This window comes from Brachyhypopomus gauderio, chromosome 11 (assembly GCF_052324685.1).
Source record: "Brachyhypopomus gauderio isolate BG-103 chromosome 11, BGAUD_0.2, whole genome shotgun sequence".
In the NCBI taxonomy this organism is placed as follows: Eukaryota; Metazoa; Chordata; class Actinopteri; order Gymnotiformes; family Hypopomidae; genus Brachyhypopomus; species Brachyhypopomus gauderio.
This window is the reverse complement of record NC_135221.1, coordinates 18758901-18785494: the sequence shown is the minus strand read 5'-3', so window position 1 is coordinate 18785494 and position 26594 is coordinate 18758901. Positions and strand designations below refer to the sequence as shown.

The 26594-nt window shown below is 41.2% G+C and overlaps 1 protein-coding gene across 1 annotated transcript in view; it reads right to left on the bottom strand.

Moving 5' to 3' along the window:
* Positions 1–26594, bottom strand: part of il1rapl2 (interleukin 1 receptor accessory protein-like 2) — a 230393-nt gene that overhangs the window by 84124 nt on the left and 119675 nt on the right. Inside the window, exons 3-5 of the mRNA XM_077022550.1 lie at positions 15802–16075; positions 6050–6236; positions 5509–5662 (exon numbers count right to left, since the gene is read on the bottom strand). Coding sequence (XP_076878665.1) covers positions 5509–5662; positions 6050–6236; positions 15802–16075 — 615 coding nt within the window. The remainder of the gene's footprint in view (positions 1–5508; positions 5663–6049; positions 6237–15801; positions 16076–26594) is intronic.

Below are 26594 nucleotides of genomic sequence, written 5' to 3'. Positions count from 1 at the left end.
AAGATAAACAGATAAATAAGGATAGAGTACCTCAACCTACACGGGTTATTTTTGAACTGCTGTCTTTCCACTGATCAAATATTATTACAACCCACAAATAATTCTAAAGAAATATAATACACAAGAGCAGTTTCAAGTAATGTCATGCAAATCAGGTCATAAGAATCATTAAAATCAAATCATTAAAATGCTAACCTTGACCTTTCCAGACATGTTAACTTGTGCAATACCTACAAATCTAAAATGGTGAAAATTTGCTGATAATTAAGATGTACACGTTTCCTTCTGCTTCTAGCAAACGTTGAAATGTTAGTGCTAGTTACCCCTATAAAACTATTTTTACTTTTCATAAACAGGCTGGAAACGGTCCTATTTCTCACCTATTTTAATCACGTGTACCTAGATTTGAGTGGAGGATGGCATTTACAGACACAATATAATCTTATACATGTTTTATTTACACAAAACAAACCTTGTTAACTTGTGATTCAATAACAGCAAACTTCACACATAGCATCTTATTAACCTCCAGCAATCACGAGACTTTGTTTTCCACCTTTCTTCATCACTTCCATTTGCAGCATGGTCAGTGGCGGCCATGACAGCAATGTAAATCACAGTCTTGTGATGTTAAGTGAATTAGACTGAAAATCAATCCCAATATGGCTTTTTAGAAACCGTAAGTCAACCCACAGGCCACAAGGGCCTTGTGCTGAACAATGATGCTCCTATGATTAGGTATCATTGATCAACCAATTACCTTCAGTATCAATACTCAGATTTATTAGTGCTGATTAAATGATTAATTGATTTGTCAATAACATTAAAGAGAGGTAGTTTTTAATAATGCTCCAGGCATGCCTGCAAAGAGGTTCTGCTGTGAGATTTAATGCAAAGTTTCTCCAGTGAGCTCAATTCAATCCTTTTATTATTACAGATCATAGAACATGAGAAACATATTGTGCACTGGATTTTAAATATGGTCCCAAATTGAAGAACTTTGTGTCTTTAATTGTCCACAACTATTTTTCTTTTCTGACCAGAAAAAACAATAATAGTTTGCAATGAAATAATAACAACAACAATAATAATAACTATTCCCACTATGAGCTGTGAAATTACTTTTAAACTTTAAAATTTTTAGTAACTTGGCTCATAAACTGCTTAACATAGAGATAATTAGTTTAGGTAACCACTCTACACAGTTTGTTTAAACATGTGCCTGTTCATTTTCTGTGCCTTATGTCTAATTTAGTATACCATAATTTAGTCCAACTATACACACCATTTGGAAACAGAAGCTGCACTTTGCCAACAGTTTGGTTTGTAACGTTGAACTTTGACAGTGAAAGACTTGTGGATCTTCTCTACTCTATCTTGATCAGCTTCTCTCCTGACATGCTTAATGGTAATTCATGGTTGATGCAAATATGGATGATGACCCAAACCAAAAGTATGAACACAAATATCTGATTAAGACGATACGGTCATAGTTGGGAAAGTAAATGTAAATGTGCCGTATTTTGTCAATTGTGATTTTTATTTTACACCACAATCGAAATTTGTCCTCCGCTTTTAACCCATCTGTGCAGTTAGAACACACACACACACACACACTAGTGATTACTAGGGGGCTGTGGATCACATGTGTCCAGAACGGTGGGCAGCCCTAACTCGGCGCTCGGGGAGCAGTTGGGGTTAGGTGCCTTGCTCAAGGGCACCTCAGTCATGGCCTCAGGTCTGGGAATCGAACCCACGACCCTCCGGTCACAAGACCAGTTCCCTACCACCAGGCAATGACTGCCCCAGAGTACACATGTTGGCTACATCCTGGGATCTCCATGCCAACAAGATTTTGAGAATACTTCCTCCATGACAACAGGTAATACTTAAGCTTGCTAGAAGAAAGGCTCTCAAATTAATTAATCTTAACATTAACATTTGACACTCAACATTTTCTAAATGTTACTCAAATGTCCTGGTACTGGATCGCAGCACCAGAAAACACCCAGGAATTTCACCTATTAAGTCAGACAGAAAAGAGCCTTGATCTGACCTAGCTACAGACCTACATATTGTACAATGATATGAAGAGAGGAATGCATGAACAAAGACCAAAGGCTCTGATAGACATTAACTGCATGGAGGAGTGGTCACAACATCAACCATCTTTCAGGAGAAAAGCGAACAAACCAAGACATCATCAGCTTCTTGTAAGATTCTGTTGTTGTAAAATTAATAAGTAATCAGCTATTGCATGAAATTTATTATTCATTGATCATTATTTAAGCTACTTTATTTTATGAAAAAATCAATTTACCTATTTGAATGTTGGTTTAGTTTTTTCTTCATTTGTTATCTTTGATTTCATTGTGCTTTTCTGTGGGCCTGATTCTGAATGATTTTGGACCTTATGTTCCCATTGGACCATATGTGTGAAATGTTTCAGAACACAGGAATGCTCAAATAACAGGATATTTAAATAAATAAATACAATTTAAGCTTTGATTAAGTTAGTTTTTAGTCAGAGTGCAATCACACAGATCCTGTGCTCTGTTCTTTTCTGAAGCCAATCCATGGCAATATTCTCTACATGACAGATTAAATGTCTGCTACTTCTTGACCCACATGACATTCAGACTCAGCTTCCACTTAACCATCAATGTGGACAATGCTCCCTGAATGAACCAGCTCCAATCATCTAAGGAAGGCTACCCAGGACAAAGATGCCAAGAGCTGAGCCATCACTTAAACAACACATGGTCAGTAAATACATCCCAAGCCTCTGAGACTCTTAAGCTATTTTCTGTTCCATCTTGCATCATATTCTCCTCTACTCCTTTGGGACAGATTGTGACTGAGGATGCGTACACTTAACAGAGTTTTGCCCGCAAACACGAGAAGCTGAGGTGCATGTTTTACATCTAAGCAAACGCAGCCAGTATGCTGCCACTTTTTATAAAAGTTCCATTTTAAATTCATTTGGTATGAATGCAAATCTAGCATGTGACGAGTACTCAGCCCTCTCCGTGCTATCTCTGAAATAAAGGAAGAAAAGCAAAACTTTTAAGTGGCCACTGGGAACCAGCCTCAGAAGTGAAGTGCCTCAGGAATTGTAGCGCCGTGCCACAGCCCAGCAGAGGGGAAGTGTGTGAAAACCTCCCCACCCGCGCGGGAGAGGTGAGGGGGGAAGCTGTGTTATTGGCCCTTCTCACGCATGCTGTAGACAACACTGGTCTCAACCAGCAGAACATGGACGCTCATGGTGTCCTCTGCGCAGCCACATGGCTTTCATACTGTTCCACCTTAAAGCACGACAAGGCAAAACAAATAAATGCTGACCCATGAAAGCCTATACGACCTGTTTTTTTAATCCTTAGCTAAATAAAAGACTTAGCTTGGGACTCACTAGTATGAGACAATATGCCTTTTGCATTCTTATCTTACATTTCTCATACTTTGGTCATCAAGAACATTCCTCTGAGCCACATCAAATTCACCGAATGCTTGTAAGTTCACCCATTAGTCTAACAGACTTACATACATTTCTGTTTGTACAAGAGCACAAGTTCATGAAAATTATCAAATGATGCATGATGTGAAATCCCAGAAATGCACAAGCCCAGTTGTTCTACATGTCTGAAAGAGACATGTCTCTTTAAAATATTTTTATTATTATTATTTTATCCTGTTTTCTGAAACAAGAGTGTGGTGCAAGCTTCCGACATGTCATGTTGACCATTAACATATCTAAAATATGATTTAGTGGTTAAACTGAATACACATTTTTCCAAGGTCTCACAGTGTTTTAAAAAGAATTGAGTCCTCCACAGTGAAATCTTTACTGCCGGCCAGATTTATTAAAAGGATTTTCCATTTTTGTTCCACAAAACCTTCTTTTATGTGCCTAAATGTAGTTCATATGGCACTACGAAGTGTAGATGGATCACAGGGTTAATGTCTAATAAAATCATCCCCATCAACCTCACATAAAATAGATAACATTAGTGTCAGATTAAAAGTTAAACGTAAGATAATTATCAGTAATAATTATGATTTATGCCATTGTATGAAAACACAAAGGTCTGGACATCCCCCTATGTAAGAGTTATAAAGCTATGGATAGTAGCTCATGTGATTCCTTGCAGGACACAGCTCAATATTCCATCACTGTCTGAGCTATCTGTGGTTTTCACTGTGGTCTGTGGCTCTTAGGGTTTAGCATGACTTGGCCTTCTGGGAAGTGGGGTGGGGTGGTTGGATGGTTGAAGGGACAGGCGAGGGTCAACGAGCTAAGAGCTTGATTTCACACTGCATTTGGCTGCTACACTTCCTGGCATCAGGACCCTGTGTAAAAAGCTAGGGTCAGACCCCAGCCTGCAGTCACTACTCAGCCCAGTGCACGGCAGAGGCGCTGAAGATGCGAATCTAAAACGGGACCATAGAACCACGTGCCACTGTGCAGGAGATGGACACCTTTCTCGACCTCTGTGGTCCTAGACTTCTCCCTCTGAATTCTTCAGACATGTCCAACAAGACCTACTTAAGTTTGGCTATAGGACTAAAAGCATCTTAGCATCCTTTTAAAATTTAGCAACTATTCTTTAGAGGTTTAAATAATTAATTATTGTATCCATAGTGTAAGCTTTTTGTTTTAGGTTGTGCATACAATTTTACTAGTTTAATACAGTCCATAACATAAAGGACATTTTTACTTCAGTTGTCCAACAGGTAGTTTTAAGTTAAATGACCCTTTGGACTACATTTCCATGCAAGCACACACATAGTTTACTGGTATAATACCACTTCACTGCGTATTTTTCACTCATTTGCTATTTACCTGGACAGAAATGAATGGACCAATAAGATCTGACAATCCAAATCTGCTGCCACAATGGTATATATATATAAGTTTAATCCCAAAATTGCACGTTTATTATAATTTCCTGATATCCAGCTCTTAGCACAGATACAAGTCCAAAATGTTGTTTTTCTGAATTCAAGTGACTTATAAGACCTGAGTTAAATGTCCTGAGTAATTTCTTACAACCTGGTGTTGTGAATTTACACTTCACTTCAGTATTGATAGGTTTCTTCATTTAACTAAACCTGACTGAATTATTTTATCCATAACAAACATGAATAAACCACTGAGCTGTGGCTACTAAATGTGAATCAGACAGTTGATGCACCATTACACATGGAATATCCCGTAATTAATAGAATCAATAGCATGTCCAACAAAACTAATCAAATGCCAAATTTATTGCCATCATAAAGATGAGGAAATAGCCAAATAAACTGTCTTAGAAAGTGAATGCGTGTGAGAGTAGCCACCAACACAAAATGAGACAGAAAACACACCTCCCCCCTCTAATTTCATAGCAGTACCCAGTCAGTTCGGCTTTTCCAGTTGCCTGGTTGTTTTCTCTACCCTCTGGACTGTCTCATTTTCTGCAAGAAGAATCCTGGATGCTAACAATGTACGTAAACCAGAAGATCAGTTACCTGTTACTTTGAGCTCGGTCGTTCTCCTCACCACTCTGCTCCCGTACTTCAGCTCACACGTGTAATTTCCCTCATCCTCCTCCTGCACTACTGGGATGTAGAGGTTGGTGGTGTTGATGATTATGGAACTCCTCCAGAGTTTCTTCTGACACTCCTGTGGACACAGCGAAATGAGGGTGTTAAAAGGTAAGCCCGGCAAAATGGCCGGCCATGGCAGTTTGGATTTATTAATGTGTTCTCCCCATAGCTTGGTCCCCATCAACTAGTAGAAGAAAGAAGAAAAATGATTTGGTCATGTGGTCAGACTTTGGTCAAATCTAAAAGCCACAAACTTGTAGCTCTCAAGTGATTCATTTCACAGTTGGTGCACTTGAATTTAAACATGACATACAATGACAACTGGGTCTTTTCTCTTTATATGATTTTCTTTTTTTTCAGTCAATTGAAAATGTTATTCCTGCTCATGGAAGCATGGCTAACATAATATTCCAAGGCAGTGCTCAGCTCTAAGGGATGTTAAACAGACATGCAATTACTGTACCTTGTACCATGCCATGATGGGTTGTTTGTAAGGGGCTAGGTAGTCATCAATGTCAGGGCAGGTGATCATTTTGTTCTTGGTGACCTCTGCCTTCTCTAAGTAGCGGATTCGACTGCTGAAGCAGAGATCGTCGTCGCTTTCTTCTACTGTCAAGGACATGGACACCTTCATACAGTATGTTGTGTTTCTGTGAGGACACAAAAGTTTTACAAAGCATATTTGTAAGTAGCGTTTGCTTTTTGACTTTTCTGCAGTCCCATTCAGTGATATACTTCCTCCACTCGACAACACTAGACTTCTTTGTTTGCATTAAAGAATAAACAGTACAAATACATTTGATCATGATTGGCAGTTTCCAGCACTGTCACATGGGAAAACAAGGAACAGGAGCATATCAGCATTCTGACTCAAAATATATCATCCTGCGACGAGCACTTCTCCGCAAGGCATCTTCTGTTCAGGTACTCTAATGGACAGGCCTCCTAGCTTGGGCCCTGGTGCAGGGGTGATGGCTGTATCCCTATTCCTATTAAAAATGCATGGGGCCTTGGGGCCAGGGATTACACAGCAGCACACTGTGTCAGCCTCACACACACCTCAGCCTGATCCTCCTTCAACAAATCCAGCACGCCACGTGCCAAGATTTAACGCTTCGCCATGGAACATTCATCAGCTGGTGAGCGGGACATTGGGCCGTGGTACGAGGGACGTCCCACCAGGACTGACAGGACTGCTGTGGGGAAGACATGGCTCCGATCCCAGGAGAAAAGGCAATGCCTCTGGATGTCTAGTCCCCCATGTCCCTGTGCAGGATCCTGGATCTTTGCCTTACTGGAAGATAGATTAACCAAAGCTTTCTACTAATTATGTATTACCCTAGATTTTGATTTTGATAAGGAAAAACACAAGATTGTGAAAAGATGTCTTTGACTAGTTTCCAAAAAATTAAATATTTTTTTCACCACTTTCCCTCCTTTTTCACATATTTCCTACTCCATAAGTTTTGACATTGCATTATCATTGTCAACTACCAATAGCAGTTGTTTTTCGCTGTTTGTTTTAATAGTGTTTTTGTACGTGAAAGTCTTCTTTCCTAGCCTTTTACATTTTATCCATTTTTATTATTATCAGGTGTTGTCTGGTGTGTCTGTGCTACATAAAGTGCACTCTTTAGACAACAGTCAATAGTAAATGAAAAATCCATTTGTCCCTTTTGGAGCAAATTTCACGAGCCATTTAACACATACAGGTGTCTGGGCGATGGAGGAGTCTAAAAAAACGTGGAGAACATTCCATTACTTGAAATTTATGAACAGAATATGCAGTATGATGTTATAGCAAATGAGCTTGAAGTGCACAGTGTTTCGCCAAATTAAAGTTGAAGAAAACTAATCATGGGGCATGGTTGGGCCACTCGGCTGCTACTGCTTAGTGAGATTTCAGAACCGAGTTCAGAGTTCTGGAGCATCGGGCCATATTCTAATTAGAACTGGGAAACTGAAGGGTCACTCCCCCCACCCCCCCATCCGTTGCTATGCAACACACCATCCGTCCAGGGTTCGCCCTGAAAGGGTCAAGCATTTAGGGCCCCCTCTTAGTGCACCGCCTCGGGGCAATACCACAATATCGAAAAAGACGTGGTGACACACCTTATGTATGTCACACACACTCCTTAGAGTGCACACCTTAGAGAGCGGTTAGACTTGCTGCTCTGAAAATGGACAATTTCTACACAATGGAAATTCAGTGTGGACAGAGATGATCAGTGAACATTACACTAATGCTTTGACAATGCTGTCGTGGGGGGGGGGGGGGGGAACTGTTCATTTCCAACTGCAAATGTGAAGAGGACTCACACCTCATTAAAAGCAAAATGCCTTTTAATCATAGTCATACGCATATTCAAAGAATTTGGAAAACAAAACCTCTTAATGCATATTGGTTCTGTGATGTACCATGGCAGTTTTATTGCAGGCTTAATTGTAGCTGGTAGTTCAGGGCACACATGGTCCACTGCTTTGCACGAATTGACCTCCTGTCACTCTCTTAGAATCTTACGGGCTCTTGGGGTGGATTATCTCAATCGAAAAAAAAAAATTATTAATTAATTATTATGTATTAAACTTATATAACCACATGAGAGACATATAAAAGTAAGTTACAGCCTTTGATGTGAACTTCTGGGACATAAACAATTAGGGGAAGTTACACTGTATCATCTTTGAACCTTGGAGTAGGTTGAAAATTGTGAATAACATCTCAGCCTGAGCATTTTAATACAATGCGAAAACAAATTTTTTCCTAGTGCAAAGAATTCTGCACTGCACACAAAATTACAGAAACATCTGACAGCACTTGGAAAAATGTATTTTATTAGATAATTTGTCTTAAAAGGTTCATCTCTCTCATTTCATCTGTATGGGAAAGGGGTAGAGAGAGGGGGCAGGATTGATCTCCAACTCAAGTGCAGAATTAAAGGATATCACTCATTTAAACTATATACAGCATAATACTTAGTATTTATTATTATACAGCAGAAGACACTTAATTGCCACAAGATTTTCCTTTCCATTGTTTTTGTCATCATCTTCAATAGTGTGGATTTCTCCCAAAGAATCATTGTGAGGCCAAAAGACAGAAGCCAGAAATTCTGACGTCTCTCTCATATGTCTGACTCAGCACTGCCAAACCAACTAAAGTCTGTTTCTTCATATCTTTTTAGGAAGGCACAACAGTAACAAATATGTGATGAATATGTTTGGCCTAACAGAAACGGGGGGTCATGCATGCCATTTCCTTCTGGGTAGACATCTGATTAATGCTGGTAATCGAAAATAATGATTTGCAATTGAAAATGCTTCAGTGGATCTAACCTCATCTATTTATCTTGCTATGTAGGAATTATTGCATCACAATTGCTCCATGATGTTGAAAGCCTGTTTGATAGAGGCGGCAGCTGTCAGTCAGAGCACGCACCCTCTTCTCACACTCTACACGCTCTACACACAGTCTGCGTTATCCATTCTCTTGGTAGTGTCGTAGCAGTCATGACAATATTAGAAATATTCTCCATAGCAACATAAAAAAGAAGAAGAAAAAGTATCCTGGAAGAGGATACTAGAAGACTGAGCAATTGCACACTGACAGTAAGTGTCAAAATGCAAAGCATGACGGTCCTGGTATAGTGGATCTCTGCTTTCTCATCTGTCAGCTAAAGGACATCCAGAAGTCTCAGTCATGTATTTGGTGCCCAAATCTTTATGATTCATGCTAACCTCCTGCATTATGCACAGCTCCCAGGATGTTTGCTGCTTGCGTGCAGTCTTGGACCAGATGATTTTGTGGGTAATCCAAGCGTTTATGCAAATTTCACAGGGTTTATCATGCTAATCTACATTATCTAATCTGCCAGATATAATTAGGGCCTTTAGAGGAACACGACATTGCCCTATTGAATCCCATGAATTCTCTGGACGAGAATCATCCATAATCATCCGTTTTCATGAAAGGGAAACTGCATTAATGATCTCTATTATTGTGTTCTTGTCTCACAGTAAGTGTCCCAATGAAATGTATCTCCTGAAACTAAACTGACCTTATTTCTAACCTGCTCTTTCATCTTAATTAAATTACATTTTGTCAAAAGATTTTCTTTACATAAGTCACATGACTCAGCATGTTTTCAGTAATTTTGAATATTTATATAAACATATATATGTGTGTGTGTGTGTGTGTGTGTGTGTGTGTGTGTGTGTGTGTGTGTGTGTGTGTGTGTGTGTGTGTGTGTGTGTGTATGCACATGCTTAGCATGCGGTACAGGAGGTCGAGATCCCAACTCACTTGGGTCTCTGTTGATTCAACAAGCATGCTGAGAGCCTTGTGAACAACACCTGCAGATCAGATGTTGAGGCGGATCAATGGGCCCAAGGGTAAAAGAGTGGGGGGGTGGATACGTCTCCCCACTCCCCATCCCCGTGGCCACAATGAGAGCAGACGTCTGAGGAAGTGAGGTCTTTCATGTCTTAAACCTGCTTACACCGCACTGCCATTCATTTAGCCATAAAGGGAGATGGCCTTTATCAACACTTGCTATCAGTAGCAGAGGTTATGGGGAATGCAGCTGTAAGAATCCATGTCTGTGTGGGTGAAAATAGCTGGGTAAAGATCTCCTAACTCACTTCTCCTGGGTTTGCTAATTAGGACATAAGTAATTGAGAAGAAATAATGCTGCAGTACTCCAGCACAGATCACCCCCCCCCCCCCCCCCCCACACACACACATTAAAGCTCCAACATTTGGTTTGCATAGGATAAGCAGGATATTAGATTTTTTCTAGCCAGTTATGAAACCTGGACTTTTAGAAATGCAATATGTTGTCAACATATTCCACAATGTAAACAGAAAATACAGTAATATATTATACATTGTATAATAATGTGTATACGAACACCATTTCTGAAAGGGATGTTAGCCGATCCAAAAAAGACAAACATTCTTGACACTAGTATCATTTTACATTTTCTTATGCTTTTTATATGTACAATATCTACACCTGGTTCTACTCTACATGTATTCTGAAGGGCTTCTTTGATTCATACAGTAATATAAACAAATAAACTGTTCTCTTCAGGTTTTAGCTATACAGTTATTATTTTTTAACACTGAAATAAATGTTCTCCGTGAATAACAAAAATTAATATATTCTAAAGGCAGAACCTATTTTTCAAAATAAAAGCTGAAGGTTGTTGGGGTGATCTGGGATGCTGAAACCGGAGCTGCTCGAGTCTCTAGTCTGAATTTCAGCATTCTTGTGGTGTTGCAAACTAAAGCACTGTTATGTGCTCCTGTGCTAGCTTCCTTGGTTCAAAGATATTCCCTATATTTAAGCAGAAGCAGCACCTGCACTACTGAACATCTTTACAACAGTGGAGCACCGTTGCTATGGGACACCACTAGGATTCTACAAACATGCAGCTCTTTCACATTTATATGAGATGGAGCGGCTGTTTTCACTGCAGCATGGCCCCACTGTCTTAACTCGTACTGAAACGCTTGTTCGCCTGCAGTGCAACCTCAGGCCTCCAGCTGTAAATGATTTGAGTCTATTGCACCAGTATACCTGCATACCAAATTGCTTCATTACTTCAGAATTATTGTTTTTTACATCCATCAAATGTCAAGGTAGCATGTGCTAGGTGTGTATGTGTGTGTGTGTGTGTGTGTGTGTGTGTGTGTGTGTGTGTGTGTGTGTGTGTGTGTGTGTGTGTGTGTATGTGTGTGTGGTCTCTGCCATTACTTAAGGTCATGCCATCTCAAATGAGTGTATGGGTATGGAGGAATCTTAATTTGGTAGAGTGGTGTAAAGGCCTTAGACATTCACACAGAAGTTCTCGGGTCTAGTCCTAGTAATCCACTGCTACCATTATCCACCATCACTATGCACCACTTAACTGTTTTCACCACCTCATCTGCCTCATCATCTAACCATCAGGCCTGACACATTTTATAATAGGACTTCCAAACCAAGACTCTCTAATAAAAGCAGAAAACTGCAAGTCTTGACAGTGACAAGAGCATTAAAGGTTCCTTACTAAGGCCTCCTGATATCTATTTGTAAAGGAGATACAGTTGCTGAAAGGTTAATAAAAATGGACTTTTAGACCTCTGAATGTTTTCTGTGGCACAAAGTATTAACACCAATCTGTCATTATGTCTAATGAGTATCTAAGAATATTTTAAGAGTTCATCCATTTAATTAATTAACCAGTTCATTAGATTGCTTTAATATAAATGTGTCAGGTTTAGCCATGTAGGTAATTTTCATCCATTGTCCCTGTGGGCAAATCAGCATGGGGATTGAAACTATCATTATCCTTTCATGGCAGAGAAACAGCAATGTACTTATGTTGCTAAAACAGTTACACTGTCCCAATAGAGTTTGATTTTCTAAGAATGGGTTACATTGAGAAAGGCAATACATTATCTACACTATATGACTAGATTACTGAATTGAATTATCATGACACAACTATAAATCTGTAACCTCAACTGCAGATTCTCAAGATAATGTGAATTTAGGTCAAACAGATCTGAACTACTGCAGCTTCATCATATAACAGATACATCTAACTTCATTCTTGCCTTGAGAATAAAGTTTTTAGGTCCTGAACAGATCTGACCAAAGATATGTAGGTAGATGCAGAGAGGCACTTTTGGGGGGCATAGGTTATTCAGCATCAAGAAAGTCACTGCCAGTCCTATGACTTTGGAAGTCATTAGAACATGGTTAATTTACTGAGTCCAGATAGCGGTCACTTGCACTGATTGAAACTGTAAATACAGTAATTAATTATAAAGAAACTAGTACAGCTTCAAACCAGTACAGCTTTCAAAGAAACTAGTACAGCTTTCAGATTCCATATTCCTACAAGATCATATTGGTTAACAAAGCATAAAGGTGCTGAAATTGATGTTACAGGCTTTGTTAAGTTCTGACAGACCTACTGAGTGAACTCCCTCCCTTCAGACTAATGTACTCCAGCCAGGACGTTTTACAGAGCTCCTCCCATCAAAGACATGCACAGTCAGGAAGGAGCGCATCCTTGTACAGAGATTTACTGATGGGTTAATAAAGGCACACTCTGTTAAAATTTTTAATTGTCTGTTTCGGAGCCCAAGGCAGTCACAGACCTTTTTTTCTAGAGCAACTATTTTAGTGATAGCTATCAGCATGTAAAGATGATTTAGCCAGAGTTTAGCTGAAGTGATAAAAAAACTGCTTACATCAGCTTTAACTGCTGTGGACATGGCTGGCAACAGCAGTATAAATAATGTACCCCCAACCCCCCCCCCCCCCCCCCCCCCCCCCCCTCCCGCCCCCCTGCTCCCTTTAAGATCTTGGATGCTAAGATTAATAAACAGGCAGACCTGAGTGTGTTTATAAGGAGAGGTTAATAAGGCAGCCAACTGTAGACAAGAGAATTATCTTAAGGGAGAAAAAGACAGGTGGTGCTGATTACTGTGTACGCCTTGGGGAGAATATACCATTCCCAAGGAACAGAGGACAAAATGGCTACTGGTTATACTCAGGAAAAGCATGTGCATATATATATATATATATATATATATATATATATATATATATATATATATATATATATATATATATATATATGTGTGTGTGTATGTGTGTGTGTGTGTGTGTGTGTGTGTGTGTGTGGGTCCTCAAGGTCATTTATGATGCAAGTAATTTATGATCTAAATGTCATAATGCCGTTGTGATATGTTAGCAGTTGCATGCTGGGGAGTTGAAGGTGTCTGTGTCCAGCAACCAGAGGAGCCTGAAGTACAGGAAGCATTCTGGGACAATTAACAGGGTGAAGAGCCTTACAGACATTATTACATGTTTTGCTTCTTTGACTTGAAAGTGTGAAAGAAAGCAATAATAAAAAGTAACTGCACAAAGTGGAGGGGGTGAGACGTGAACTTTAATTCCTCCAAACTGCAGTTAAGTTTCAGATGGTCTTCCTCAATGCCAGGAGTGTTTAGAGGCATAATGTTATGGGTTGGAGTCTAAATGGGCCTTCGTTGTTTCTGTGGAGGTGTGAGATGTAATGTGTTCTCCACCACGCCTGGTGATGGAGGACAGTGTGACTGAAGAGTGTGTGGAACATGGGTGTTGGGAGGAGGGCTTAGTGCACATTAGCGCTGCGGGGTCCATTGACCATGTCGTAACAAGTGTCAGTGCTGCCACAGCGGCACCCCAAACAGCCACAGCTCGAACCCCACGTTCGCTCTCTCAGTCCACAGGAAAGAGTGTGTGTAGTTACTAATGCAGTATGAATGCCTTTGTATGAGCCTTTGCTTCAGTGTGATCCCCTGTGGACATACGGTGATGTTTAGCTTTTTGATAGAGGGACAGAAGTCTTTACTATAAAGCATGTTGTGCATGTTGGTGGTGCATGGTTGCAACTGCTGTCTGTAGCATGCTGCACTGTAGGAGTGTACAGACATGACAATGTGTGACTAGGGGCACTGACTGCGTTTTATAGGCAGGCGTGTATATTTCTCTTGGGTGGAAACACAGAATTACTCCTTCTGGAGGGATTGGACTTTGGAGAAAATAGATTCCCTACTTTCCAACTCATCCTGTCATTTCCAACGCAGCTGCCTTTGCCAGTGTTATTTTACAGCAATTGTACCCCACAGAAGCGGCTTTTGACAGATGAAATTCCTTTTGTCTACGCACTGGGTGTCCTCTCAGCCTCTCTCCGCTCCTTCCTGATTTGTTTTGAAGAGTTGTATTTCTTTTGCGTGCTGTAGTACAGTATTTTGTGCATTGTGTTGGCCAAAAGTACTTTTGTATTCAAATCAGAAAGACTGACACAAAGATTACAGTGGTTTTGATGAGCATTTCTTGTTCTTGAGAAGTGTTAAGTGATGTAACGATGGGGCATGGCCTACCAAACTTTTGAGCGTTTCATTCATCTGTCACTTTTTGACTGGAGTGGGTTCTGGGGTTCTGTTGGGGTTCAGAACTGGATTTAGAACCTGTAGCTTTTTAACTAAATGCTGATACTGAAACTATACCATGGAACATCTATTGTAACCCATTTTAAGATCCGTTTTTTTCCCCCAACATAAAATCCAGCATGAAGCTTTTTGAATAGTCTTGGCCTGGTGGTGTGTTCTGACACAATGACAGGATGTGCAATGTCTGTCTGTGAGCATGTCCAAATGAGTGGGACACTACTGATAATAAGAGCAGTGATGGAAATGACAGGAACTCGGCCCTAATTAGACAGCACAGGAAGAATGCTGCAGTGCTGTTACAACAGCCTGTAAAAAACCTTATTATTGACCAGGTAAGATTGTCTGAGAGGATATATGTTATAACAGTGAAGTGTGGAACTGTTACACATGTTCTAATAATTGCTGTTTAAACATCTGATTTTTTTTTCTCTTTGCCCTCTACAGCCCTGTGAAATACATGTTAGTTAATGATTATACTCATGTTACAGCCATTTATACTAACACACAAAAAAAAAACCTGGAAAAGCACATGGATTTAAAATATCTTAACCCAAATGGCTTTGCTTTAATGTATTCATATCAGTTTCTTAATGAAAATATGTCAGCTTTTGAATGAAGTTGATGATATAGTCACCAAAGGTTGCAGAGACACTTATAGTTACTCTGCCACAGAAAATCACAGGGTCTCACCATTATTCTCTCCAGCATGCCTGGCTTTGTACTTTGTACAATAAATGCCCTTTCCAGATGGATAGAAATTACCCAATAAACAACAAATCAATATAATAAGTTCATGGAAAGTATATTTAAGCAGAAGGCATATGAGCATTGTAATACTTATTCTAAATGATCATGTGCTCTAGCTATCATCTCTTGGACTGTTTGTCTGTCTTATGTTACCTCTGTGTCACGCGGGGTGTTTGTAGTGTTTAATGTTTAACGTTAACCAAAGCATTGTGAATTGTATTGTTGCCATTTCTTTTACTGTTTGTTAGTGTTTAATTGTCCATTTCTAATGTAAAACTGCAACCTGGAACATTTCTGGCACACGCAGGCAAGAAATTGTGTGGACAATAAACTGAACTCCAGCTTAGATTCGCCAAAGACATTTTGCTCCTTGCTAAGCTTGAGGTAAAATTAAGGTAAAGAGAAGTGACATGTAAGTGGCCACTGCCTTTTACAAAGCAAAGACCGCGTGATGGTGTTTAAGAGAAACTCACCTGAGCACACAAGTGTAAAAGCCATTGTCTTCCATCTCCGCTGAGCGGAACCAGATGGAGTCGCCCTCCTTGCTGAGACGGTGTCCAGAGAAGATAATGGGCTCTTCTGAATCCCCCTTGTTCTTGTACCAGATGAGCCGCAGCTTGGCATTCTGAGTCATACTATAGTTGGTGCGGATGTAGCTGTAGAAAAGGGCACACTTCACCCTCAGAGGTTCTCCGGCCAGAACACGGTACGTCTTCAAGTCCACTGACCAGTCAATACAACCGTCCACTGTTGAGGAGAGAAAAACCATTCTGAGATCCAAAAACACGCAAGAGTACAGAAACATAAAACATCACACATTATACAGGAAACAATTTTTGAAAATGGCTGTCAAGGGTGACGCGAACAGAGGTACTTTTTGGTAATTGCCTTGGAAAGAGGATTTAGTAAGGGGGGTAGCGTGGTCCTGGGATGAAATGACACCTTCTTGAGTAGCATATCCATCATTTGTAGACTACTCTACAACCAAGAAAGTAGACTGGGAAACGTTGAGTCTCTGAGTTCAAAACCATCGATACAGAAAATGTGTGTCAAATTAGAGCAGGGTTTTTCATCCTCAGCCCTGAAACCCCAGTACCCTGCTTCAACACTCCACATCCAGCTCATCAGCTAATGATCAAACCCTTTATGAGTTGGATCACATGGACTGCAACAGGAAAACACTTGACACCATGCACAGGTGTGGGACCCAAGACAGGAGCTGAAAATACCTGAACTAGACGCTGCATGCATCAAAGGAAATTTAACAACATCCATTTTACATTATTTACTAAGCTATATTTCTATGCACTCCATTAGGTGTGCTTAAAGTGGTACTGTGGGATTTAAGACCCTAGGATCTGTAAAGTAGCTGGAAAGCCATGACATAAACTGAAGTGTCTGAAATAAAATATTCTTATAACATTTAAATTTTTGTCTGACACCTCCGTCTGTTTAAAATAAAGAGACTATCGGAAAGCTTTCTAGAAAGTGAAGTGCATAATGGATTGAAATTCCAGCCACTAGACTCCAGGTTTGATGCAAATTCAGTCCTGAGGGTTTGCACTGCGGAACACCATTACCGCTATCACGGCCTCGTGCATTCAACAGCCGGGCTTACATTTGCATCTTTTGAAGAAGGCTCATACGCGCTTCAGGCCCAGTACTGCAATTTACACCAGCTTGGTTCTCTGGGGTTAAGGGTCACACAAGTGTGTGAAGATGCCACAGGAAGTGCTCATTCTTCCCGCTCAGTGGGAATATACTAAGTTAAATGCGGTTTTTGACAGATAATAGCACATGATAAAGTGAAAAAGAGAAATGTATAAGAGCCATAAAAAGTAATAGCTTAGTAGGCTAATCACCAATAGTACCAAGGAAAGTGGATCCCCTCTGTTTTGGCAGATTACACTACTGCTGGACACTGAAGAGGGCCAGATGTTCTTCAGGCCAGAAATAGCCAGATATGCCTGTACATTTTATACATTTCATAAATACATAAGTAAAAAATTTTTTATTTTAAAATAATTTTAAATAAATAATATATTGTATTTATTTATATTTCATCATATATATATATATATATATATATGCTAGACTTAATAAATAAGAAATTTAACTATTCTGACCAGAGTGAGGCATCCTATCCAGACCACGTGTGTTAGACTTGTGCATGTGTAAGTAGTGAAGATCTCAAGATCCTCGAGATCAGTGATTCAAGATCCTCGAGATCAGTGATTCAAGATCCTCGAGATCAGTGATTCAAGATCCTCGAGATCAGTGATTCAAGATCCTCGAGATCAGTGATTCAAGATCCTCGAGATCAAGTCAAGAAGTGCAAAACCCCAAAGGTGTCACTGAGTAAAAGGACATTCGTGTCCTTTCACTATACAGGTTATAGACGTACAGATATTTTATTTAAAACAAAACGATTTTTAAACATTACACTCATCAGAACCATAATCAGCATCTGCTACAATAACACACATGCAGTTATATTTCTCTAATTGTCTACTACCACATAAATATTTTCAAATTCAAAACCTTTCAGCTATTATTTACAACAGTGACATAACCACAAATTTTTTATAGATTTTTTTGTGTATGTTTCGTTTGATCAATTTTTGTTGTGGCGTCCTGAAATTAATCCCGGTTGTAGGGCCTGGAAGAAAGATAGTGAAGAGAAAGTGATATCAATCACGCACGGCCAGAACGGATGAGCTCAGATGCCAGGGGTAATTTGAGGACCTCACACACCCACTTGCATGTGCACAAAGCAGAAGCAGGAGGCAGCAAGAGCAGACTCGTGTTATTTTGGTCCATGGCTTTAATGCGATGCCTCTAAAGCAGAGGCACAGTGGCGAGCGCACAGGTTACACGTTACATAAGGAGGCGGTAGCTAGGCCGCTACGTGTCGCCCCGGGTTACGGCTAGGTGAGCGCACTTTCGCTCAACGATCTGCTCTCCGATTATTGGGTGCGCTTTTCAGAGAATAAAGACACATTAGAGGCAGATCCGCTGGCCTGAATGGTTATCATTCCAGAGAGATGAGACGACCCTGTTTTGTTCTGCACCTTCCTAGACGTTTGCATATGCATGTGGCCTAATTCCGAGGCCTAAGGTCAGACGTAGCCTACGTAAAAGGGAATTGTCTGCGAAGAGCCGGCGTAGCAATGCGTCTCGCAGGAAATGTAACCATAACGGCACAGAGGGCAGCAGAGAACTTTTTACGCGGCACAGTTTTCAGTTAAGATTACGGTCTTCGATATCAAAGTACACGCTGTGTCATCGGCTCTTACACAAGGCCTGGGGTGTTTTCAGGAATTAAAAAGTCATAGGCCCGAAAGCTCCAGAACCAACGTTGAGGGTTCGGGCGGTTATGATGGGTCTGCGCTGGTTCCCGTGCTGTCAAATGCGAGCTCTGGCGCCAAAGACAACAACAGAGCAGCTGCTCGTGTCCGTCCCTCATGTTTCTCCCTCCTTATTATCTTTCGTCAACAGCTCTGAGCTCGTCGACACCCATACACTGCAGTCCCCTGTCGCTTCTAAGCCCGACATGCTAACAAAATCCATTGTGGAATCCATCGGAGAGCCTGGTGCCTGTCGCAATAATAATAGCTTGACCTGCTTGCCGCACCATAGCCAAGTCCATCATGAAGTAGTATAGCAATTTCAGCCATGACAGCAGAGAGGGCTAAAAAAGTCAATGTCAGAGCTATAGCCCACCTATATATTGTGCTGATGTGCAATTTCGGCCCTGACTTGCATTTGATAGCTTGTTTATTATTTCCAAAGAAATGTGAATGAATAGCTTATGGTGGACATGCATCTTTACACAGGTATAAAAGAAGCTTAGCCAATGGAGAGGCGAGTGGAGAGAGAAAGAGTGGAGGAGCCATATCAATATGTCCCTTGAAATGAGTTACACTCAGCTGCAGACAAAACCAATCTTATCAGAGAGGAATAAATATGGAAATGCACCAGAGGTTTTGGCCCCTTGGTGTGATTGAGCTCCCACAGCAGTTTATCAGGGTGCAACTTGTAAGGCGTTTTATATAAATCGACTTGACCACAACTGCCCTGCAATACCACAAACCGGATTTGAATTTATTCACCATGTCAGCAACGTAAAGACTCCGCATGGCAGATTTGATAGGGTATTAAGACTGGTTTTGTTTTGAAGTCTGTAACATTCAAATTAGGCAAAGCCACGTATCACATATCATCAAACTGATGCAGAAGGACATTTAAGACAAGGGATGTCAAAGTAAAAAAACAGTAGTAAACAAATAAAATAATATACCCACATAAATAAAAACATTTATATCATTTGCTTAATGATTACATATTTCAATACAGAGACATATTTTACTCATAATCATGCATCCCAGTAAAGTCTGAATCAAATGACCTCTGAATGTTGAAACAGTCACATTTGGACACAAGTCCATGAAGCAAACAACTGAATAAAGAGTGAAGACAAACAATATTAGTTAAATAATGCTAACACAGAAGCAGCACAAAAGCCATCGGAACATTCCGGGCTATTTATAACGTAAACTGGCAGGAATGTAGATCAGGTGATCAGAATTCAGGTGATGCACAGCAGGTGCAGGTGCAGCCTAACAGAAGCAGGACAGAGGCCAGCCTGGTAGCCATGACGAAGGGGGAGGGGCCTGTGCATGAAGGATTTGCTTAGTTCATTTCACCAGTCATTGTGCTGGTGTGTCCATGTCCACAGGTTGCCTGCTGCCTGAGAATGTGTAATGGAACAGTCTGGTACTGATCCATTAAAGTGTTTTACTACACAGGTGTGGCTTCTAATCTGCAGTTTCATGTAAATTACTCCCATGCAAAACTGCAGGAAGCTGAGACAAAGGCACTTTCCATCAGACTTCATGGTTCTTTTAGTAAAGCACAGCCTAGTGACTGTGGTGCGCTTCAGAAATTGGTTTGCTTGTATATTTGCACGCATATGTTGTTGTAATTCTCTTTTTTTCATTCTCAATTATCTTATATAAAATAATAAATATAATAATAATAAAATAATAATAAAACTTAGTATTGATCCAAATGTCCACGATCATGCTACTTCAAAGAGATTAGAAAAATATCTCATGAGGTTACATACAGTTTCAGTTTTCCCAATGCTCCTCGTAACCCTTTTTAGTAGTGTTAAACTGTCACGTTACAGTTCCCGAACCCTCCCTTTGGGGCGTGTGTTAACGTCGTCTGCGTCTACTCGTCTGCGTCTGTCTATCTCCGTGGGTGCGGGTGTGTCTCGTCATTATTCGTCTCACCTGTGGCTCGTCTCGTCATCACGTGGGACTTGTGTGGTCTGTCTATTTAATGTGCGTTCGCGCAGTATCTTGTGCTCGTCGTTGTCTATTGTCTGCACGTTGTGTGCGCTGTGTTGTTGGCGAGGAGGATGAGGACTACCCTCCATCGGAGTGCTCCACGCCCGCCACAGACGACGGCGGAGAGGAGGAGGATGAAGGGTGCTCCTACACGGAGGAGGAGACGCCACCCCCTTCGAAGCTCTCCGCCGGGACAGTGAAAAGGAGGAAGAGTCCAGAGGCGGGCTCATCCCCCGAGCGCTCCCAAGTCAGCGAAATGGACTGTTCCCGGGGTGGCAGCTCGGGGTGGCAGCCCATGAGCTGGAGTCGTGGCAGTGAGGAGGCGATGGAGGAGGAAGGCACTCCCACTGCCGGGCCCAGAGGGAGATCCCGGGGCGGGGAGGGACTCCCGTATGGCCCACCGAGGGGAGGGAGTAGTTGCGCTGCGCTTGGCGCGTCTGCCGGCCGCGCTGCACCCGGCGCGTCAGCCAGCCGTGCTGCGCCCGGTGGAGGGTTTGCAGCGAGGGCAGGAGGAGGACCGCCCACCGCAGCGCCTGCAGCACCAGTGGCTCCCGGTCTCTCTCCCCTGATCGCTCTCCTCCTGGCGTGTAGCTTGCCGCCTGTTGCATGTGTGTCTGTCCCTGTGTTCGTATGTATTCCCGTATGTCTGCCTAATTTCCCTTTCGTGCCTCTTTCGTGTGTTAATGTTCCTGTTTGTGTGTTCGTAAACGTCCCGTTTAATGTGTCTAACGTGTTTTCCCCCCGTCTTCCCAGGGAGCGTGTTCTAGGCTGTTCGTGGCGGACTCTCCACCGAGGGCAGTCATCTCCCAGACGCAGGACTGGGCGCTTCGGATCCGCCCATCGACGTGGGTTCGGGGCACTCGGTCCTGTTGGCACCCCGGGACGGGTAGTGCCCTTGGTGGGGGCGTCTGTCACGTTACAGTTCCAGAACCCTCCCTTTGGGGCGTGTGTTAACGTCGTCTGCGTCTACTCGTCTGCGTCTGTCTATCTCCGTGGGTGCGGGTGTGTCTCGTCATTATTCGTCTCACCTGTGGCTCGTCTCGTCATCACGTGGGTCTTGTGTGGTCTGTCTATTTAATGTGCGTTCGCGCAGTGTCTTGTGCTCGTCGTTGTCTATTGTCTGCACGTTGTGTGCGCTGTGTTTGTTTATCGTGCGCTAACTGCGCAATATTTGTACAATAAACGTAGCGTCTGTTACGCAAAGACGGGATTCCGTGTCTCATCCTTCGTCAAGCCGCCAGCGTTACATAAACCAAACAGAAACAAAACAGAAACACAAAATATCAGGCCCTATAACAGCAAATTAAATTTGTCTAATTGTGCACATCAAATTAACATTTTGACAAAACACTTTGTGTGATCCCTTTTGTGTGATTGTAATAGCAAGGCCACCCTATCGAGACCAAAGGGGTTACAGTTACTGAAGATGAGTAATTAGAACTGATCAGGGTTGTGGGTGCAGTTGGATCAAAAATCAAAAGCAAGTCAATCGTGACTTTTAACTGGAATAACACTCCTGTCACGATGGGTTCCAGGAACTTTCAATATGAGAACACCATAAAAGGTTTAGAACAAAAACCAGTTCACAGTAACTCATTCATACTAAATATGAGTTTCCTTTCCGTTCACAGAAAGAAATGACTAATTTCTTCAGATGTAATAATAATAATAATAATAATAATAATAATAATAATATTAAAGAAACAAGCAACAATAAGGTGAGTAGACAGCCTTGCCATTGTCTTAGTATGTTTTTTTGTTTATTTGTTTACTATTGGGAAATGTGTGGTTTATAAAGGCTGGAATGAAAATATTCTGCTCCTTATAGAGAAGTGAAATGAGGATACAGAAGTCACTTTTTGCACCAGAGGGCACGACCGTGAGATGTACGTGTGAGCTCGTATAATTACAGAGGAAAAAGAAGAAGTGTGAAACGGGGAGACAGCACAGAAGGACGCGGAGAAATACAGCAGGGAGAAGAATGAACAGGGATGGGAGGAGATAAACACCTAAATCACCTGAGAAGACAACTGATAAATGTCTCCATGTCTGAAAGCTCAACCTAACTCACAGAGGTGTAGTAGTAAAACGCACACAAAGGCCAGTAATTGCCTGGGGTTGATTTCTGATGACAGAAATAGATTTACATTTTCTTCCACACCGAGCTGTGCAGCTATGCACGACTTTTCCGAGAAAGGTAGACTCCTTCCCACGAGACTCCAGTTCTTTGTCCTGCCATTCTGTTTTGGTAATCCATACACAAAAGGCAAATCAAGCGTCAAAGCTCACATTAAAAAGGTGATGAAGGGGAAAGACTCACTAGCATAGGGTCCAATGCAGCTGAGGCACCTTTCATGGTGTTTGCACTCTTAGAGCTGCCCGCTAATAATCAACACGGAGTGAAAGAGTAGTGCAGTGATTGTGATACCATCAACCGTTAAAACGAACTGGTGTGGTAAATGTATTGGGGAAAAACACAGCCTGTGACTGTACTTGTGTGTGTGTGTGTGTGTGTGTGTGTGTGTGTGTGTGTGTGTGTGTGTGTGAGAGAGAGAGAGAGAGAGAGAGAGAGAGAGAGAGAGAGAGAGAGAGACTGAGATAGAGAGAGACAGAGAGAGAGAGAGAAAATATGCATCAGGGTAGACAGATGAATAAAAGAGAGACAAATAGACAAAAAAGAGTCACAGAGAGAGAGAGAGAGAGAGAGAGAGAGAGAGAGAGAGAGAGAGAGTGCTTAATGATCTACTTCAAACTTGCAATGTCATGTTGACACTGATGACCTGCCATTGCGTCTTTGTTACAGCTCCTTTCTCCCTATACCATGAATCACAGCAAGAGTGACATTTGCCTCAGACAAGCAATCAAACAAAGGGAGAAGCAGAGATAACGATTTACACACAGTGCTTCTCAATTTACACATGGAGAACCTTCTCAATAAGCCTTTTGCTCCAGACAGAAACCACTGAATGTCATATAATGACTCTTCACTTGACCATTACCAAAGCTCCCCTACACTAGCTCAACCACTCTAGAATAAAAAGCAGATAACGGCTCCAGGCTTCCTGATATCGCTGGATTTTGGTTTTGGCTTAAGAAACCTATTTTATGATATTTATAAGATATTTAAGATGCTAGTTTTGCATACTAAAGCTGGCAAATAAACCAGATTTATTCTGATCCAGCACTCTGATCTACTGATAATCAAACAATCGATTGACCCATATGTTGACTATTGTGCATGAAGTAAAAATACATCCATACAATTAATTACATTTGAAAAAAAATGCATTACTTATTTAAAGTCAAATGTAACTGATTTAACTGGGCAAGGTTACATGTCATGCAATAGAAATGGCGGCATCCTCTGCATGCTAGAGACTGCTAGAGAAACAGGTGTAAACTGCATCTAATTCACATGACTGGATATATCTGTTCCATTTCAGTCCCTGTGGTAAAGGACTGAGTCTGGATCACCACTTGGCAAAGAGCAGCTGTGTCACCTTGTTCCCTGCTGATTCTGTGGCTGGATCCTTGAGCTGACCCAGCCCTTATGGTGTTCCCACAGCACTGAATTACAGCTCCTGAACTACAGCAATGAACCACAGCTACTCACAGCTACTGAACCACAGCTACTGAACCACAGCACTGAATCACAGCTACTGAACTACAGCACTGAACCACATCTACTGAACTACAGCTACTGAACCACAGCACTGAATCACAGCTACTGAACTACAGCACTGAACCACAGCTACTGAACTACAGCACTGAACCACATCTACTGAACTACAGCACTGAAGCACAGCTACTGAACCACATCTAATGAACCACTGGTACTGAACCACATCTATTGAACCATAGCCCTGAACCATATCTTTTGAAGCACATCTGTACAGCACATCCTGAAGCAGATAAATTCTGAAACACATTTATCTGTTAAGATAAAAATGTGAGTTGGGACATAAACGTAAGAGGCGTACATTAAGCGCAATGCATATGCAATTACCGTTCACTAGTATAATGGGTAGTGATTGAAAGAAAAATAAACAAACTCCCAATTTATAATCCCCCTTTGTTTATTTCCCTTTAAGCAAACTTTAATTAGTTTATGTCTGTACCGTTTTTCCTCTCTGTTGTGATTACCTTTAGAGTCGTCCTACTGTGTATTATTGGTCATTAAAACGAATTAAATTAGGCTGGATATTTGACACTGGTTGATGGATAGGAGACACATCACGGACAGAGAAGACAAATGCAGCTGTTTGTGATCCGGCCGTGACACGGGCCACTGATCCAGGCCTTCAGCTTCCATTAAGTGCATTATGCAGAGATCTGTGGCAGTGAGCCGTCACTCCCCTCATTAGCTTGGTGCCTCTCTGGAGAGCTGACTGGATCTGGTGGTTGTCGCCAGCAGCAGAGGCAGGGAAGGAGCTCTTTCATATGCAGCCAGACATCATGGTTCAAGGGCACTCCAACATCGCCCCACTGGCTCAACCGCCACTACGGCCAACATGCCCTGACTGCGCCGTCTCCGACAACGTCTGCTGTTGACCAACTACCCTTGATTATGTGGTTTCACATCTTTAAACGAAAAAGGAGGAATGAGGAATGATGAAAAATTGAGAATAACTTGTTTCCACTGAAAAATTTGTCTAGGTGTAACTGTTCATCATAATGGCGCGAAAGGTGAAATTCTTAATCATGGAAATCACGATTGTGTGTACAGTGTAGGTTTGTGATTATGCTCTTTAGTAAAGATTAAGTAATTATGCTCTTTAGTAAAGATCAATGAGACATTTACTTACACCTATAGTCCAAATGACCTACTGTTTGTTCAACTTTGTCTTATATGTCTTATTTATTTTAGCATCAGTTTTTAAACTTTTGAAGAGAACTGAATTCATAACCTAAACTGACTTACTCACATTAGTAACAGAGTATTATACAGAACTTGAATCTAAGCATAGATAATATGACTGAAATAATCCAAACCTTCTCATCAAACATGCATCAGAATCTTCAAACACATTTTTCTACACCAGGACAGACATACAGTGTGCTAGTAGTTGCGTCCTTTGGCCCACAGCCAGGAGATCATTCATTTAAACCACAGTCCTAAATTCAAACCTCTAAGCTGCTAACAAGCTTGTTCACCTCTCTGTAACCTGTCTACCTTAGGACCATGGATATTAATGTGCTTCATTAACTCTAAAGGACTCAAAGTTTGCAAAGTGCACAACAGTCATGTGATCACATGTAATCTGGGGCGGTACAGAAGACTTTGATGTCCCTGAACTAGAGTTTAACATGCAAGGCAGGAGTCTAAGTTTCAGGTAGCAGGCATTAGAGTGGCATGCATTAATATGTAAAATATATCAAACAGAATCAGTAATCTGACAGGAACGTATCCATCTTGCTCCCAACTCTAAGCACTCTCTTTTGCCTGCTGCAGTAAGCGTGTTTGTGCAGACACTTGGAGGATACTTAGGTATCTGAACAGCCTGGTTCCCTAGGAGTTCAGTCCCGTCAGGTTCAGAGTGCGCAAACAGCAACGAGGGGAGTGAAGTCAGGGCCTCGGTGAGCCTCGCTCCTCCAAGAAGGCACCTAGCAGTTGTTTCTTAAACACTTAAGTAAAATTAGATGCAAATCATTCTGTGCTGGGAACCATTTTGAGGATAAAAATGTAACTATTTGAATATTTTGTAAATGTTAAGGAAAAATGTGAAGTTGTATATTTTGTAGATTATAAGTCACAGTCAGTAATTTTGTATTAAAAATATTCAAAGAAGCCTTAAACTGCTTATTAAAGACTATCAAAACATTTAGAAAAACCTTAAAATCCATGAAAATTATGAATAATATTAATGAATATGCATGAATTTCTTATTTGACAATGAAAAAAGTTTTTAAAA